The following is a 19,914-nucleotide window of genomic DNA, read 5'->3' as shown; positions in this document are numbered from 1 at the left end:
CATTGGATAGATGAAGGGCCACTGTGAAAAGTTCTGAGACAGACAACATCATGTAAGACAAAGGAGCTGATCGTGGACTACAGGAAAAGGCGGGCCGAACAGGACCCCATTAACATCAACGGTGCTGTAGTGGAGCGGGTTGAGAGTTTCAAGTTCCTTGGTGTCCACATCACCAACAATCTATCATGGTCCAAACACACCAAGACAGTCGTGAAGAGGGCACGACAAAACCAAATGGCCACCGGACTATTACATTGACCCCCCCCCCCTTAGTTTATTTGGGAAATATTTTCTTAACTCTTCTTGAACTGCACTGTTGTTAAGGGTAAGTAAGCAACTAAGGTCTACACTTGTTGTATTCAGCGTATGTGACAAATAAAGTTTGATTTGATGATATTCATCCCATTGAGATATGTCTGCATCTTGGTCAATGGTATCATATGCAGCAGTCAGTCGTGCAGGGGGTAACTCACAGGGTAGTAATTCACATTACTGGGATAGTCCTCTCAAGTCCATCTCTCATGTGTGAAATCAACAGCAGGGGTTGAGATCAGGGGATTTGGGAATGAGTCTCTTTGCTGCATGAGTATTCATGGATGTGTGTGTGTGTGTTTTAGTGTGTGTGTTTTAGTGTGTGTGTGTGCTCGCTGCTCACCCTTCTGCCAAGTATCTGGTTGATGGCAGCGCTCTCCTTCAGCGTGCACTCAGCGATCACCTTGGCCCTCATCTCCTTCATGTACAGCATGAAAGCATTCAGAGGCTTCTTGATCACTGGCTTCTTAGGCTCCTTCTCCCGCTTGGGCTCCTGGTGTGGCTTACTGGGGGTGGGGGGGGGGGGGGGGGGGGAGCAGAGCAGAGGAAGACAAACAAGATCAACAGGGACACCCGTGGTGAATATGTACACAGGAACATCAAAACAATAAGGCGCTATTCATCCATCTAAGCTTTTGATACACTTTCAATGCATCAATGAGATACTACAGTGTTGTATGCCATGTAGCTAGCACACACAGATCACACATCCCCTTTGACAGACACGCGTGTCTAACACTAGGAGTCATTGTAGAGATAGGGGTTCACCATGGGGGTACTTACGCGTACATGTTCCTGTCGTGATGGTCCTGTTTGCCTGAAGGTGGAACGATGGCTGGGTGGGGGATCCCTGTTGAGTGCATGCCTGGCCCTAGCATCAGAGAGTGAGAGAACCTAGAAGGGGAGAGACAGAGGGAGGGCGAGAGAGAGAGACAAAGAGAGACAGAGACCAAAGCATCAGACAATATGTTTTGTCTTTATATATGGCAACGGGACCATGAAGCGCTGAAGCACGCGGACGGTTGGTTGGCGCTGAGAGAATGTGCTTTCTGGCAGTCCTCTCAGAGCGTTAAGACTGTGAGAAGTCTCATCCAACGCCAGCAGATGGAGCTGTGGTCACACTCAGACAAAAGCTAGGCTGCGCTGTAGATACAGTAGATAACATGAATATACTTGCTCTAGTTTTCATTAGTGTTTCATTAAAGGCTTCTTTACAGTATGTTATTTTTTTAAGATTCATATTGTTGATGACATCTATTTATTCATTATTGGATTGGGAATGAAAAGTGCCATTTACTGAAACTTTACTGAACGTTTTAGTTGCAATGTTGGAAATGTGTGTTTTTGATTTCCTGAATTCATATTTTATATACCTGGTCATTAAATGTATTTTCTGATTTATACAATTCCAAAGACATCATTCTTCTAGTGTAAAATAAAGATTTCAAATCCTACAGTTTCACCCTGAACGGATGGGAATTAGAGAATGCGGTGTGACATAGATGTTTGTTGACATTTAAATGTGAACCATGTCTCCATTTGGATTTATTTCTGAAGCTAACTGAGCTAGCATGTTTGGCTCGCCAGCTACAGTAACAGAGGAGAGATCTCATGACTGAGCCTTTGCCTAAAATAACAACAGTCAACAGCAGACAGTTTGCAGTGGTTTATAGCGTCTCTCTTTGTCACAGCAACAGGAGACACACTGCTGCACTCACTCTTCTGTCCAGGAGAACAGACGGGTTGTCTCTTCGTGTCTGTCCCCACACAGTTGCAGGGTAGTTTATAGCAGTTGGCACACAGAAAGACAGGACACACATTGCGGAGGTACCTGTACAAGGCAATAGCGAAGGGCACATGGTAGGTGGGAGGAGTAGAAGCATTGGTCTGGAAGGGGTATGTATTTTGCGATTCCCTCCCCAGACTGAAGCGGCTCAGCTTATACTGTACCTGGGGTAGGAAGAGCTGTTGGGGAGACTGGAGGAGTAGGGCTGTCTGAATCCACATGAGGACAGGGGATAGACAGGCTGACTTTGCCTGTGGTTGGGAGGACAAATAGGGATGCAACAGGGTTCAACTAGGCTGCTGACCAAATCCTCACTGCCTGAATTCTTACAATATGTTTAGACCAGTGCAGGCTGCTGAGGGGAGGACGGCTCATAATAATGGCTGGAACGGAGCAAATAGAATGACATGGAACACATAGAAACCATCTGTTCGATACCATTCCAGGGACCTCCATCATATGTTAGCAAAACAAATGCATTTCACGCCTCATCTTATCATCAGGTGAATGAACATGGCAAGGCAAAGTAATCAACATAAATCATTTTTCATTATTTTGACCTCCCCACATTATAATTGGAAGAGGAAGTGTAAACTCTAACATAGCCTATTACCTAGAGAGGTAACTCCAAACACATTTTCTAAGAGCAGCTGTTTTGCTGGTTAAACAAAGGTTAGCCATGTGTTGACAAAACATTATGTCGAAGTCAAGAAAGCTTACCAGCAGCCAGTGGCACTTGCTGCACAGGTAGCCTATTCGCGGGTGCTTTTCAACGCCTATGTCAGATAATCCAGTGAGTGTAATTGGTTCCAATAAGTGTAATTTTCCTCAATATTAGGAGTTTAGAAAAGTCGACATCATTAGAAATAATATATTTTCCAATGTTCTACTGTAGGTATGTAATTCAAAATTTGTTTATTCTGTTATTGCTAGCGATATCCATAAAAACATTGGTGGGGGAACAATAACTTTAAAAAAAAAATTATAATAATATTTTTGCGGACCCTGGTTGAATAGCCCTGCTATAGGTATATACAGTATAGGTTCTCAGTCTGTGTACTAGCTAGCTAATGAGGGGCTTGATCATGACTGGTTATGGAGTTAAGTCCATCCTAATGTAACAGTATTGTTTCCGTCCCTCTCCTCGCCCCAACCAGGGCTTGAGCCAGGGACCCTCTGAACACATTTCCAACTGCCACCCAAGAAACATCATTATCTATTGCTCCACAAAAGCTGTATCCCTTAACTACTTCTGGTGACGTCACAGAGCGGGTGACGTCACCAACGGAAAGACGAGGAGTGAAGTCGAGGAGACAGCGGAAAGTCGGACACTGGTGTGGTTTTCCAACAGCAAGGCTGAGTGCAACATGGCAGTGTTGCTATTGTTTATAAAAGTTGTTCTTTATAATGTCGAAATAGAAATGTCTCCAACCCCACACACTCACAAACTGAAAATATATGTACGTACGTTGTACAATCAACTGGTGAGAGAGCCTGAAATGTCACATTCATTTGTACATATCCACTGTATACATGTCTTGCGGCAAAGTTGGTTCCTGTTCCAGTCACATCTTTGGTCACGTTCGCGTGGGTCAAACAAAAACACCCTAATGATTGGTTGACAATACAGCCTCCCACAATGCAGGCGATGGCTGCAGGATGAAGTGGTGAAGAGCAACTGCAGAAACTTGCAGGTGACTGCTGTCAAAACTTCCTGACCTTTGATCACATGATTTTTGTAAAGTTCATGGAGCCAACATGTAGGCGCAAGTCGAAAATGTTTATCCCCATAATGCAGCACACTTTGGTCACCGACTTGACACGTGATCTGCTCGAACGCGCCCACAATGTTGAATCTTCCAACAAAAGCTAACTACCAAGCTACTGTAGCTAGTAGTGCTAATGCTTACATCATTATGAGTATTCACTAGTCATTGCGGTAGCCTCCCGAGTCAGATGCTGTGCTCAGCTGACCCAACGATTGCGGAGAAACATTCTGATCTACGAACTGATTTCTGATAACAGTCGGTTCCTCTTAATTGTGGGGCTGCATGTCTACAACTTTAGGGTAATTGAAACAGGCTAAGCAAGCTTTTTATGTCAGTGACGGAAAAGCTAGCTAACTAGCTAGCTAACTATGTCAGGAGCCTAAGTTAACAGTTAGCTACACAGCTGATTCAAAAGTGCCAACAGATGTTGCCAACCAACGTCTTGAATTTGTGCAGGAGATAGCCACTGGTTTGTTTCTATTTTCTCACAATTGCAAACTATTAAATCACTGTCACAACATTTGTAATAATTTAGCTAACTAGTTGTTCTTCCTGTTTCATAGAGTCATACGAGAGCGCAGCGATATATAAAATGTGGAACTATTTTTTCAAATTTGAATATGAGTTCCACGTCCTACAAGAGAGATTGATCGGTTGAGGGACGAGCTTCGTTTCCTTATTAAAACGGTTATTACAGTGACATTTGGCTCGCCAATTACCGTCAACCAATATTCCATGACCCTATATAGAGTATCTCTGGCTACCTTCACTGCTAACCTCACTAAGGGTCCTGCTGTATGTTCAGATGTAGGATATTAATTTGATCACCCTGTTTTGCACAGCAGGAAATGCAAACTTCAAATCAAACCCAATAAAATGTTATTGATCGCATACATTTATTTAGCAGATTTTATAACACAAAAAAACGAAATACTGCAAAGTTTCTTAGGAGCCATGAACAGGGCGACCATGTCTATTGTGTATAGGTGTATAGTGTACTCAAGGTTTAAAAAGGCTTCTAATGTTTGTAGTGTCCAATATCACATTTCAGACTGGATTTGCCCTAACAAAAAATGTATCAACCCCTACAAAAATGTCCATTAATTATAATCCACAAAATAATTCAAATTTCCTGTTGCTGCCGGATTATTTTCCTACCGTGAGAAACTGTTCAAATTAAGATTCTACACCTGTATGACATGACTGTTGAGGGTGGTGGATGGATGTATGAGGGGGGGGGCAGGAATCTTTGATATGCAGCAGCACCCCCTTCCCAGCCCTCCTCAGCCCCAGGAGGTCCCTGAGATCAAGGAAGGCAGAGGAGGCTCAGTGTCAGGGAGGTCCAGAGGGTTCTCTCAGGGAGGGATTCACTTGCTAATCTCAGCCAACAGGCCCATTAGGAGTAACAGCCACATCCAGGACCCAACTAACACCTCTCCTCTCCACAGCCCTGTCTGTCCTCTGCTGGGGAGAGAACATTTCCTGTTTGTGTTGTGGCACGGATGGGGTTTTCCTGTGTATTTGCATACCGATAGATTTGTGATTTGTCCCTCTCATGTCAAGAGTACCAACTACTCAAACTATATAGAAATCTCAATCCATGTTTTACTTAAACCTGTATCTGAACTTCTTTGAAACAAATGAACAGCGAAATTTACGGCAATCTGCTAGGCCGTGCCTACAGTGGGCTGCCTAGCTTCACGTGGAAAGAAGACAATATACATCCTCCCAGGCCCCAGTCACGTGCCATACGGTGGCTGGAGTGTGTCACATCCAGTTCTTTGTCATCTCCTTTCCTTGCTCTCTCTTTCCCCACACAAAGAGAGACACAAGAAAACCAAACAAATGCATAATCTGCACTAAGAAGATTACGAGTTTGTAAACAAGACGATTTGTTGACAATGCCACAGAAACTCCAGTGACCATTAACTGTTTGAAATAAAAGTCCGTGAGAGAGAGAGCCCAGAGAAATAGCAGACCTCTGCCTCGTGCGGACGGAGCCTGTCTAGGGAGTGCCAAAGTCCTCCACCAGCTTTTAAAAAACACAGCATGGATGTGAATGGAAGTATTAGCTGTCATTCTATTATGGTGAACCAAATCCCCATCACATTTAAGATAAGCCCACAATTGTTCAGGGGGATTCGCTCAAAGTTATTCTGCCAGTTACAGATTTTTAATACATGGATTTGTAAAGTTGAGCTCAAGTCAATGGATGGATTGTTAGCCACAGCGTGTCTGAGATTATGGGTGTTAAAACATGTTCTGTCATCGTAACCACTTTCTGTGATAGTGCCTTAGAGGCGGGGAAGGCAAGGGAAGACAGTAGTTTTGAGACTGGAACTCTAGGCTAGATATGATCAATGAATCAGGGCGTTCGTATCGTAGGAAATGAACTATTCAATCACCAAATTTGTTAAGATAATCAGCTTTATAGGAGTTACTAACTGCGCGGGATGAAGTGGTTTGCGTTTGTATTTATTATGGATCCCCATTAGCTGCTGCGAAGGCAAAATTAAGGCAGTTTATACAATTTTAAAAACATTACAATACATTCACAGATTTCACAACACATTGTGTGCCCGCAGGCCCCTACTCCACCACTACCACATATCTACAGTACAAAATCCATGTATATGTGTGTGTATAGTGCATATGTTATTGTGTGTGTTGTGTTGCTCCACAGTCCCACCTGTTCCATAAGGTGTTTTTTAATCTGTTTTTTAAAATATGATTCTACTGCTTGCATCAGTTACCTGATGTGGAATAGAGTTCCATGTAGTCATGGCTCTATGTAGCACTGTGCGCCTCCCATAGTCTGTTCTGGACTTGGGGACTGTGAAGAGACCTCTTGTAGCATGTCTTGTGGGGTATGCATGGGTGTCTGAGCTGTAAGCCAGTAGTTCAAACAGACAGCTCGGTGCATTCAACATGTCAATACCTCTCATAAATACAAGAAGTGATGAAGTCAATCTCCCCTCCACTTTGAGCCAGGAGAGACTGACATGGATATGAGTAATGTTAGCTCTCTGTGTACATCCAAGGGCCAGCCGTGCTGCCCTGTTCTGAGCCAATTGCAATTTTCCAAAGTTATTTTTTGTGGCACCTGACCACACGACTGAACAGTAGTCCAGGTGCGACAAAACTAGAGCCTGTCGGGCCTGCCTTGTTGATAGTGCTGTAAAAAGGTATTGTAACGCTTTATTATGGACAGACTTCTCCCCATCTTAGCGACTGTTGTATCAATATGTTCTGACCATGACAGTTTACAATCCAGGGTTACTCCAAGCATTTTAGTCACCTAGTTGAGGTTTAGGGTTTAGTGAATGATTTGTCCCAAATACAATGCTTTTAGTTTTAGAAATATTTAGGACTAACTTATTCCTTGCCATCCACTCTGAAACTAACTGCAGCTCTTTGTTAAGTGTTGCAATCATTTCAGTCACTATAGTAGCTGATGTGTATAGTGTTGAGTCATCCGCATACATGGCTTTACTCAAAGCCAGTGGTATGTCATTAGTAAACATTGAAAAAAGTAAGGGTCCTAGAGAGTTGCCCTGGGGATTTCCTGATTCTACCTGGATTATGTTGGAGATGCTTCCATTAAAGAACACCATGCAAAAAAATATTGAGTGGCTGAGGTGAAACTGGATTGGTTGATGTAATAGTGGTGAGTAATCCAGGTGTGTGTGTGTGCGAGAGAGTATGTGTGTGTGTGTGTGTGCGTGAGACTTACCAGCCCATGGAGGGGGGCATCTGTCCCACACCGCCCTGAGGTAGGGAGTAGAAGCCTGAGATGTCCTGGGACTGGGGCCTGTGAATGCCTGGAGGGGACACACAGGAGAAGACAGGCTTGTTAACTCAGAGCCCCTGACGCAGCAAGGGTCTCATTACCTGGCTGGGAACCTACCATTACACACACACAGGTCAAACACACAACCTCCCCCATTCTCATACACCCCTACTGGGAGCGTCAAGGGGGTGTTGATGTACGATGTACGAGAACTAAGGTCTAAAGTCAGCCCTCCAGCATCTTGTTGAACCACTACCAAGTGAAATGAAGAAACTCAGAGCCGTGAACTATGTTCTTTGTTTCCACTCCTTTGTAACAGCCAGTTTCCTGTGAACATGACTTTGACATTCTGAGCTTACGTCGTCTTCCCCTAGGGCAAGCAGTTTTACTGTCTGGCCCCTGCGGCTTGCATCGCACCACCAACAATTGTTTCATGGCAAAGAGGGATCTTGATCCAAGCTACAAGTTCCTTCCCATGATGTGTCAGTCAATCAGAAGCCTGTGAGGTTAGGACCCCACTCACTACTTCACCCCGCGCCACAGACACCCACCCTACTGACGCTCGCTAGGCCAGGCAGCGAAATGGTTTTAATAAAACGGGACGTTTTCCATTATCGAGTCGGCCGACATAAAAGCGCAGCGTCCCGAAACAAAACAAAAAAGGCTTTGTCTGTGCCTTTCAAAGGAAGTCCTTTGTCAACAGCGAACACCTAGCACTTAAGCGCAACCCGAAGGTAACCTATATTTGTTGCAGAAGAATGCTGCAGATTACTGTAATTTACCGTTGCTGCAGGCCTGTTTCTGGACTGGATCATTTACAAATGTGAAGGACTGGAATGTACCTCTCTCGTCCCTCCCTCCTAAAAAAGCCTCTGTCCCTCGTGTACAGACCACTGTGCGGTCTCAATCTCTACTTTCCTAACACAGTTATGTCACAATAAGAGGTCTACAGAAACAACTTTAACCCCGCTTGATATTTAATATGTTTATGAGGCACTCAACTTGAATTCTTAGCCTTTTTTTTTTTAAATACCTACATTTAACTTTAACTTGAATCTATTCAGGTAAATTCAAAATGAAATGTCATTTTTGATTTATTTATCGGTTAAAATGTAGTAATTGCACTGTTTTGTTACTTTAACATTTCTTACGGTAAAGAAAAACATCAAATACATAAAAAAAATAAAAAAACATCTGTGAAATGATATCACACAAGATCGTTCAGTTAACTGCATCTTTCTTGCAAGATAAAACGACGTAGTCAAATAACCCCTCGATATGTTTTTAGGATACACGGCTCAAAATAGCATTTCAATACTGACAACCTGTTACTGTAGCCAAAACCACAGAAAGAGAAACTGTTATTGTATCGGAATCCAAAATGACTGGACAGTAGCTCTTGTGCTGTGCCTGAAAAAAGACCCAGAGAGAAACACCTGTAGAGTAATGTACAGTGCATTACAGTACCTTTCGTTTCTCCTGTACTTTTCTATTTTTCACTCTGTACTTCCCCCTAGCGCAGGCAAAGCTGCACACGTAAACAAACGTGACAACATGGTGTGACTTTGATCGTTTGGTATGATGGTTGATACTGAATGACTAATAGTCGATGTCTGTAGTGAATGTACTGACTGACATGCAGACAGACTGGCCGGCTGAGTGGGGTAATGGAACATGGATGGAGAGGACTTGAAGGGACTATTGTCAGAGAAGCTGCTGGAAACTCCGGCTGATTGTCAGCTGCAGTCTCTGTACACTGCAATGTGAGGTACTATGTGAAATCAATGGGAGGATACTGATACTGAGGTAGGCCTGCAGTGCAAGGTTTGTGGTAAGAGGGGTGAGGTGCGATGATGTCTGAGGTAAGAGGATGTAGCACAGTAAGAGGGGTGAGGTGGGATGATGTCTGAGGTAAGAGGATGTAGCACAGTAAGAGGGGTGGGATGATGTCTGAGGTAAGAGGATGTAGCACAGTAAGAGGGGTGAGGGGAGATGATGTCTGAGGTAAGAGGATGTAGCACAGTAAGAGGGGTGGGATGATGTCTGAGGTAAGAGGATGTAGCACAGTAAGAGGGGTGGGATGATGTCTGAGGTAAGAGGATGTAGCACAGTAAGAGGGGTGAGGTGCGATGATGTCTGAGGTAAGAGGATGTAGCACAGTAAGAGGGGTGAGGTGGGATGATGTCTGAGGTAAGAGGATGTAGCACAGTAAGAGGGGTGGGATGATGTCTGAGGTAAGAGGATGTAGCACAGTAAGAGGAGTGAGGTGAGATGATGTCTGAGGTAAGGAGATATCAGCTGTGTACAAGTAGGGCCAGACCTCTCATTATGGGGTGAGTCACTGGTTCTCGGCCCTCGCGTCACCCCTGGGCATTGTCACGTTATCTAGCTGCTACGCCGCTCAGCCCCAGTCTAGAAAAGGAATGGGAGAGCAGGGGAATTCCAGCTGGAAACTGAGAGAGGTTGTCTGGGCTGGGGCCTGCTGCCTTGCTCTGTCTGTGCGAGGAGGTTTGTCTCTCTGCGCCTGCCCGTCTCTCAGAGGGGACAGAGATAGGCCCCGACGCAGGCAGCGGCACTGACAGACAGACCCAGTCTTGGCCAAAGACCAACTACAGCCATACTCCAACACTGATTGCTATTCAGCCAGAGTCAGTCTTCACCAGAGTGATGCAGGATGACATTTTCATTGGCTTGTTAATTAAAGTGTGACTCCGGCTGTGTTTGGGTTAAAATGGCATTTTCATCCCACTGAAAATGAATCAGTTCCATTGGATTGATAAAGATGAACTCAAACATGTTTGTCATCTCCCTCCCTCTGGATTTGAGTAGCATCTTCGTGGAAGATGTTTAGGAGAGTGATGGAGTGCACGCGGTGTGTGTGGGTCTGTGAGTGACTATGCAAGCCGAGTGTGCGAGCGACTGTGTAAGAGTAGCGTGCTAAGCAGAACCTTCCTTGTGTGCTGCCGAGATGGCCCTGTGTGATAGTCACCCTAATTGCTTTCAGCTGTGTGCGTGTGTGTGTGTGTGTGTTTGAGAGGGGGTTGTGTGGCAAGCAGCCCCTCGTGGGGAAGGGACCACTTCAAGTGCGGTGGTGGAACCGCCGAAGGCTCACTGGAAAGAAGGGCCTGTCTCTGGGCTGCACCATTTCTCCCAGATAGTGCACTACTTTTGACCAGGGCCTATAAGGAATAGGGTGTCATTTGGGATGTAGCCCCTGTCTCTGGGCCGCAGCTGCTGCTCGGCTCCACACGGCTCCACCGCTGCAGCTCAGGAACCAGGGGTGGAGGTGTGTGTGTGTGTGTGTGTGTGTGTGTGTGTGTGTGTGTGTGTGTGTGTGTGTGTGTGTGTGTGTGTGTGTGTGTGTGTGTGTGTGTGTGTGTGTGTGGAGGTTCGGGAAAGACGGCAGCAGCACAACACAGAGCCAGGAGTTTTCCATGACTGCGTAAACTGACCAGGAAAAACTCCAGACCCAAGCAATATGCTATTAATAAGGGCCCAAAGTTTTTCATGGTAAGGTTATAGCAGTGGCACAGTACAGGTCTGACTTAAGAGAAGTGAGAGGCTCCACAGAGGCATCGGCCCAAGTAGATGGTGAAAGGGGAACCATATTCTTCTTTCAGGATTGTTGTTCAAATTCAGATGGAAGTACTACTTCAATTAGATTCAGGTGAAATAATGACCATATAAAATGGGAATCGAGAAGGACCGTGGACTATTGTATTACTCTGCTGTGGTGACTGACAGGAGAAGTCAGACCTTCCCACTCATCTGGCTAGTGTAGTTAAGATGAGGGAGATGATGATGAGTGGGAAGGCCTGACTTCTCCTGTCAGTCACCACAGCAGAGTAATACAATAGTCCACGCTCCTTCTCAAGACGATGATGAGGGAGATGATGATCATGAGGGACATGGAGATGATGATGATGAGGGAGATGGAGATGAGGGAGACGTGATGAGGGAGATGATGAGGGAGACGGTGATGAGGGAGATGATGATCATGAGGGACATGGAGATGATGAGGGAGATGATGATGATGAGGGAGATGGTGATGAGGGAGACGGTGATGAGGGAGATGATGATGATGATGAGGGAGATGGTGATGAGGGAGACGGTGATGAGGGAGATGATGATGATGAGGGAGATGGTGATGAGGGAGATGATGAGGGAGACGGTGATGAGGGAGATGATGATCATGAGGGACATGGAGATGATGATGATGAGGGAGATGATGATGAGGGAGATGGTAATGAGGGCGATGATGATGATGAGGGAGATGGTAATGAGGGAGATGATGATGAGGTAGATGATGATGATGAAGATGGTAATGAGGGAGATGATGATGAGGGGGATGATGATGATGATGATGAAGAGGGAGATGGTAATGAGGGAGATGATGATGATGAGGGAGATGGTAATGAGGGTAATGATGATGAGGGAGATGATGATGAGGGAGATGGTAATGAGGGTGATGATGATGAGGGAGATGATGATGATGAGGGAGATGGTGATGAGGGAGACGGTGATGAGGGAGATGATGATGATGAGGGAGATGATGAGGGAGACGGTGATGAGGGAGATGATGAGGGAGATGATGATCATGAGGGACATGGAGATGATGATGATGAGGGAGATGATGATGAGGGAGATGGTAATGAGGGAGATGATGATGAGGTAGATGATGATGATGAAGATGGTAATGAGGGAGATGATGATGAGGGGGATGATGATGATGATGAAGAGGGAGATGGTAATGAGGGAGATGATGATGATGAGGGAGATGGTAATGAGGGTGATGATGATGAGGGAGATGATGATGAGGGAGATGGTAATGAGGGTGATGATGATGAGGGAGATGATGATGATGAGGGAGATGGTGATGAGGGAGACGGTGATGAGGGAGATGATGATGATGAGGGAGACGGTGATGAGGGAGATGATGAGGGAGACGGTGATGAGGGATATGATGATCATGAGGGACATGGAGATGATGATGATGAGGGAGATGGTAATGAGGGTGATGATGATGATGAGGGAGATGGTAATGAGGGAGATGATGATGAGGTAGATGATGATGATGATGATGAAGATGGTAATGAGGGAGATGATGATGAGGGGGATGATGATGATGATGAAGAGGGAGATGGTAATGAGGGAGATGATAATGATGAGGGAGATGGTAATGAGGGTGATGATGATGAGGGAGATGATGATGAGGGAGATGGTAATGAGGGTGATGATGATGAGGGAGATGATGATGAGGTTGATGACGAAGATGGTAACGAGGGAGATGATGATGAGGGGGATGATAATGATGATGAAGAGGGAGATGGTAATGAGGGAGATGGTAATGAGGGTGATGATGATGAGGGAGATGGTAATGAGGGTGATGATGATGAGGGAGATGATGATGAGGTAGATGATGGTGATGAAGAGGGAGATGGTAATGAGGGAAATGATGATGAGGGGGATGATGATGAGGTAGATGATGAAGAGGGAGATGGTAATGAGGGTGATGATGATGATGAAGAGGGAGATGGTAATGAGGGAAACGATGATGAGGGGGATGATGATGAGGGAGATGATTGGGTGACCTACCTTTCTGGCTCATGTCTGTGGGCAGGTGAGGGGGGCTGGGGTTGAAGTGGTCGTTGCTGTACGGCAACAGGGACGTCAGGGGGTGCATCCCGTGAGACTGCTGGACCACCGAAACTTTGTTGGACTGCAACAGAGAGAGAGAGAGCACAAAAGAAAGAAAGAGAGAAAGAGAGAGACAGAGAAAGAGAGAGCGAGAGAATGAGATAGAATGAGAGAGAAAGAGAGGCGGTCGTCATTTTAAGCATGGCTTGGAACAAACAGATGTGCTTTGGAGGCTGAATACATTTGCTCCCATTGGGTTGGCTGGGGATTCGGGGAGGGGTGGAGGGTGTGGGGGTACATTTGATCGATAGGCCTTTGATGATCAAGGGAGGCTGCGTGAGAGCTTGTTTGCTTTCATGTTTCTGTTTACAAATGGCTTTCAATAACTTACGTGAAATCCAGTTATTTCTAATGCTAACAGCATGCTGTTTGACATATGATATGTCACAGTGGTTACCATGTTGGAGGTATTCACCCGTTCTTGGACACAGTTGCAATAGCAGAGCCTTTCATATTTGTTCAATGTGTGTGTGTGTGTGTGTGTGTGTGTGTGTGTGTGTGTGTGTGTGTGTGTGTGTGTGTGTGTGTGTGTGTGTGTGTGTGTGTGTGTGTGTGTGTGTGTGTGTGTGTGAAGGTTTGGCAGAGGCATTGATTTCCATGTGTATGTACATATTTATGAAAAAGTTTTCAATTTCTTTCCCCGCAGCTCTGAAGACTCCAGCAGCAGCACTACTGAGAGAGGCTTGCCCTGTTGCTTCACATTGCCCCCTGCTGTTTTACAAAGCGAATGCCTTATCACTTTAAGGCAGTTCTTCCACGCCATGCCGACACACATTAAAACATACTTTCAACATTCCCCTCTATCACCTGATCACATCAAACGTAAACCTCCTAACACTGGATCTCAGGAGTATTTTTGCATCTGACAAACCACGTGGTCTACAGTATATTCAGGAGCAGGGCATCTCTCTCTTTTTCTCTCTCCCTCTCTCTCTCTTTTTCTCTCTCCCTCTCTCTCTCTCTAGCTCTCTCTCTCTCTTTAGGTCTCTCTCCCTCTCTCTCTCTCTCTCTCTTTAGGTCTCTCTCCCTCTCTCTCTTTCTCTTTAGGTCTCTCCCTCTCTCTCTTTCTCTTTAGGTCTCTCTCCCTCTCTCTCTCTTTAGGTCTCTCTCCCTCTCTCTCTTTCTCTTTAGGTCTCTCCCTCTCTCTCTTTCTCTTTAGGTCTCTCTCTCTCTCTCTCTTTCTCTTTAGGTCTCTCTCCGTCTCTCTTTCTCTTTAGGTCTCTCTCTCTCTCTCTCTCTCTTTAGGTCTCTCTCCCTCTCTCTCTTTCGGTCTCTCTCCCTCGCTCTCTTTCTCTTTAGGTCTCTCTCTCATTCTCTCTCTCTCTTTAGGTCTCTCTCCCTCTCTCTCTTTAGGTCTCTCTCTCTCCCTCTCTCTTTCTCTTTAGGTCTCTCTCCTTCTCTCTCTTTCTCTTTAGGTCTCTCTCCCTCTCTCTCTTTCTCTTTAGGTCTCTCTCTCTCTCTCTTTCTCTTTAGGTCTCTCTCCCTCTCTCTCTTTCTCTTTAGGTCTCTCTCTCTCCCTCTCTCTCTTTCTCTTTAGGTCTCTCTCTCTCCCTCTCTCTCTTTCTCTTTAGGTCTCTCTCCCTCTCTCTTTCTCTTTAGGTCTCTCTCCCTCTCTCTCTTTAGGTCTCTCTCCCTCTCTCTCTTTCTCTTTAGGTCTCTCTCTCATTCTCTCTCTCTCTTTCTCTTTAGGCCTCTCTCTCTTTCTCTTTAGCTCTCTCTCGTCTTTAGCTCTGTAAGAGACCAGAAAAACCCTGCAGGACCACTGGTTCCGTTTCAAGGTCTGAGGTTGATGTACCATTTCCTTGTAACATTAGAGCCGCCACACAATTTTATATTTCAGTTTCTTGATGTCTCTCCTTTCCTAAAGGCAATTAGCCGTCCTTGAAGTGGTTCACTATGTGTGTTCCTTTACACACACTCGCAGAGACCAAATGAGCACACTCCTTTAACGTATAATTATCAGCCTCCCTCTATTTAACCCCCCCCCCCCCACACACAACTTAGACATAATTGCGATTCTGTCGTTGTAACAGAGACAGACTAGTGCGTACACGCATAGGAGCGAGTGCAAACGAACACACACGTGCGCACGAAAGTGCGCATGCACCTAAAGAGAGGTGAAATGAACGCAAGACTTCAATATAACGCCAATCTACAATCTTCGGTCTCCGATAACATCAAAGACAAAATTCCAATTAGATATTAAACCTTTTTAAAGTACTGCAAACGCACGGTGCTCCTCCTACAGTAATCTAATTTCACTTAAAAGGACATCTATTAGCATATTGTTATTGCCTTTTATCTGGCGCGGGGTTGTGTTTGAACAGGAATCCGGTGTTAAATAAAAGACGTAGTGGTGTTTGAGACATCACTAGGAATTAATGATGGATGATGCCCCCCCCCCCCCTCCCGCCCGACGGCCAACAGGCTACACCTTGACCCTTGTCTCTGCCGCTTCATTCCCTATGCTGATGAAACACTTTGCGCATAATGTATTCTTTGGTTTTCACAGACCTAAGTAGGGTTTTTTTGAAGCGGAAATTAGGGGTCCTTTCTAGAGCACGGCCAGAGTGCTTTGAGAGTAACGTCTTTAATCTCTCTATTTAGATTAAAACACACTCACTTCTCTGTTCCTCCTCTAGGTCTACCCTCTGTTATGTCTCATGGCTGAATGAAGTAGAATCATTTCGATTGAATGGTCTTTGGGGCTTTCAGGTAGGTGAAAAAAAATCCAAATCAGAGTCAAGCTAGTTTTGATATTTTTGTAACATTGTCACTACATGAATGAGGAGAACACATAAAATACCACTGATAAAACACTCCCTTCCCTGTGTGAATCAATCTCAAGTTACCATGAATTACCATTCTGTTAAGTACAGAAAACAACTCTGGTTGTAATGTCATCTACTATTCATTACAATAGAGAGCCTGTTCCCACCGTATACAGTGTAGTCTATATGTGGCCCCCTGTGAAATCCCAGGTTGAGCCTCTGGGCTGCAGACATAGACAGGCAAGTACACAGATGAGCGAGATGGGAGACAGTTGTGACTGTTTACCAATCCACTGTACCACCGCCACACTGAACCACACTGAGACAGACTGAGCCAAAGCCTTGCTGTGGTGGGGCTGCGGCATTAGTCATACAGACACACTTTCAACACTACCCACACACCCATACATTTTCAACAATACCTACATACCCCCCATCCGCACATTCTCTCAACACCACCCCCCCCACCAACACACACACACCCATACATTTTCAACATTACCTACATACACCCACCCGCACCCCCTGCACATACTCTCAACAATACCCCCCCCCCCTTCACCACCCCCACCAACACACACACGCATTGAACACATACTGACTGAAAGGTGAGAGACAGGTTGGAGGTCTGGGTGAACGGGAGTATAGAGCCTGAATCTAAAGGTAGGGAAACAACCCACACCGACTGCAGTGCAGAGAGAGTGAAAGGGTTGTTTGAGGTGGCACAGGATGTCTTCAAAATGAGACCTGAAACTTTCACATTATTTTGATCCCGAAACTGGCTGTGTGTTTATATATGGGTCCAGGCCAGGGGTGGAAATAATTTCAATAGTTCTCTGGATGACTAACTTTATGGTTTCTATAAAAAGACTGAGGCAGTTTCATGTGTGTGTGTGTCTGTGTGTCTGTGTGTTTGTGTGCAGGGTTGGGTAGGTTACTTTCTAAATGTAATCCATTACAGTTACTAGTTACCTGTCTAAAATTGTAATCAGTAACGTAACTTTTGGATTACCCAAAGTCAGGAAATGTTGTTTAAAATGATTATTTAAACCATGTTTTGAGGCTATACAGTGTTTGTTTGCATTTACGTTGTTTACAAACAGTGGAGTAAAACAAACTTATATGCTGGGTTCTCATGGAGTGTGACAGTTGAACTAAGCTCATGAGGCATTTATAAGTTATATTCTTCAAGAATCAATATATATATATATATATATATATATATATATATATATATATATATATATATATATTATCAGCATGAATTAGATTGAGCAATAAAAGTGTCACTTTTATTCCATAGGCTGGGATCCACACTATGCAGCTGTTGCAAGAGCAAATTGTACATCAATGCGCTATGTAGATATCAATAATAAGTGATATCCGTATCACCATAGGCTACACCACTGCTGTCATCCTTACCTCCAAGCGATTATTCAAGGTGGATAGTCTTTTGATGCCGACAGCAGTCGCACTATTGGAAGACATAGCTTGGACTGTAGCCTACAAAAGCCTGTTCCTGCGCTTTTCCCGCGATCCATCAAACACATTTGGTGTGTCATCATAGTGGTCTCTGACTTCTGGTCAGACTCTCTCAGGTGGAACAAACTTAAACATGCGCCTTTTTTTCAATGCTGATTTGAATGTCATTGAAAAAAACAGAAAAGTGTTAAAGATTTTTTTCCTTTCTGAATTTAAAAGTAATCCTCGAAGTAATCATCTAGTTTTTCTAAAGTATTGATAATCTGATTACAATATGTTTTGCTGGTAATGTAACGGATTACAGGTACCGGGTTTTTGTAATCCCTTACATGTAATCTGTTACTCCCCAACCCTGTGTATGTGTGTGTGTGTGTAAATGTGTGTGTGTACGTACATGCGTTCTGCATGTGTGTGCATCCAGTGCCCAGGGCCCAAGTCTAGTGGCTGACGGTCAGGCAGAGGTACTCCTAGCGTCCCTTCCCCCTGTCATTGCCACTCCCTGCCATTATAACCCAACACCCAATCACACAGAGTAGGAAGCCCAATCTGGAAGTGATTCTCCCTCTCCAGAGTTACCCAAAATGAGCGGCACTTAGTTGGAGGTTTGGAGAACATCAAAGCCTGGGCAGACATAACAACGAAGCCATGTTTAAAATACTAAATCCCCCCTCCACACGCACGTGCGCACACACGCGCACGCACACACACACACACACACACACACACACACACACACACACACACACACACACACACACACACACACACACACACACACACACACACACACACACACACACACACACACACAGTGGACATCTATGCTATGCTGGTGGGCAGATGCTGGGCTGTGTTGGCAGGGCAGGAGGCAGATCATAGGGGATCTTGTATCTTAAGTGTTACCTCCTAGCAGCACTATGGGAATGCTCCATTGCTGAGCCAATCTGTCTTTAACTGAACAATATATGGGGCTGAATGACAGACAGACAGACAGACAGACCAGGCCAACTCAATATACAGACTTGCAGAGGAATTATATCTCCATCTAAATGAGCACAAATAGACCACAATAAACATGTGTTCAGCTCCACTGGAATGGTCTTTAATGATCATGCTTTCAAAGCGAATGAATGGTCTTCTTGTTTATATCAACAGATTAGTCATCCGTAACTATTGATGCAAAATATTGACGCAGAATTAAGGGAAATGAGACGACCACAGAATCATAAATCCTGGTGGAAATCGTCACTTCCTCCTCTTGATGGTTTATCAACACAATAGATAAACCTTTTAACACACAGACCCAGACATATTTGTTTGTCTAGTGGAGTTCTGTACACAGAATCAGACAGTAAGCGGTTGAAATAAGAGCATTGTCAAAGTGGCTCGAAAGTCAGAAGTATGACGTGTGTAGTTATTCTTTGGTGTTCATTGTTTGTTTGAAATGTCAAGACTTATACAGATGTAGGATCTTAGTTTGAGCCAGTTTGCTACAGCAGGAAAATAATCCTGCAGCGACAAGAAATATGATGGATTGTTATGTTTGTATGGGTTAATAGATTTTTTGTTAGGGCAAATCAAGTCTGAAATGTAAATGTGGAAATTACAAACTTACCAGTGTCCTGGTTGCAAAAATTTTAATAGTTCGCCTAATTTCAGTTTATGTGACAAAACAAGCATGTATAATGTAGAGAATCAATCATCGTACCATCTAAACCGCTGTGAAATATATTTTCCATAACCAAAAATATTGTATTTTCAGCTGTTTGAAGCTGGTGTACTAAACCGAAAGTAAGACGCAAAACGAAACTTAAGAATGGGAAGCATAGAAATAGAACATCTACCACTTTTTAGACTTGCTTTCAATGAGAATGACATATCTATAACACACATGTCTTTGTGAATTTGGTCAGGTCCCTCAAAAAGTGACATATTTAAAACTCAAATACAAGCCAGCAGCAAAAGAATGATCAAATTAAGATCCTACATCTGTGCTCTCTGACCTTTTTGGGTGCGACGGTTGGGAATGGGGATTGAGACGCGATCCTCGTCATCTACAACCCACATGACCTTTTATGAATCCCCGTACACTGCAGGAAAAGACACCATCGAAATGTTCTTAAAGATTCCCTTGAATCAAATCTCTTCAGTCAGTGGTTGAATGGTCTGACAGTAATGATGCTGAACAGACAATACATTCAGCACTGAATCATAGTGAAACCTTTACGGCGGCTGGGACAGCTTTCACTCACAGGTGGTTTTGGAAAACAGAATTTGCGCCCCCCCCTGGGAAATACCACAGCACAT

At 44.5% G+C, this 19,914-nt stretch overlaps 1 protein-coding gene across 10 annotated transcripts in view; it reads right to left on the bottom strand.

Moving 5' to 3' along the window:
- Positions 1-19,914, bottom strand: part of LOC115148559 (transcription factor 7-like 2) — a 68,410-nt gene that overhangs the window by 12,892 nt on the left and 35,604 nt on the right. For 7 of the 10 annotated variants that reach the window (XM_029690546.1, XM_029690547.1, XM_029690551.1 and 4 more), the window contains exons 4-8: positions 13,253-13,376; positions 7,601-7,688; positions 2,263-2,349; positions 1,096-1,206; positions 656-818 (exon numbers count right to left, since the gene is read on the bottom strand). In XM_029690546.1, coding sequence (XP_029546406.1) covers positions 656-818; positions 1,096-1,206; positions 2,263-2,349; positions 7,601-7,688; positions 13,253-13,376 — 573 coding nt within the window. The remainder of the gene's footprint in view (positions 1-655; positions 819-1,095; positions 1,207-2,262; positions 2,350-7,600; positions 7,689-13,252; positions 13,377-19,914) is intronic. The other 3 variants (XM_029690549.1, XM_029690548.1, XM_029690556.1) reach the window with 1 other exon arrangement.

This window comes from Salmo trutta, chromosome 15 (genome assembly GCF_901001165.1).
Source record: "Salmo trutta chromosome 15, fSalTru1.1, whole genome shotgun sequence".
NCBI lineage: Eukaryota > Metazoa > Chordata > Actinopteri > Salmoniformes > Salmonidae > Salmo > Salmo trutta.
Note: the sequence above shows the minus strand (reverse complement) of the source record. Positions and strands in the feature narration are given on the sequence as shown.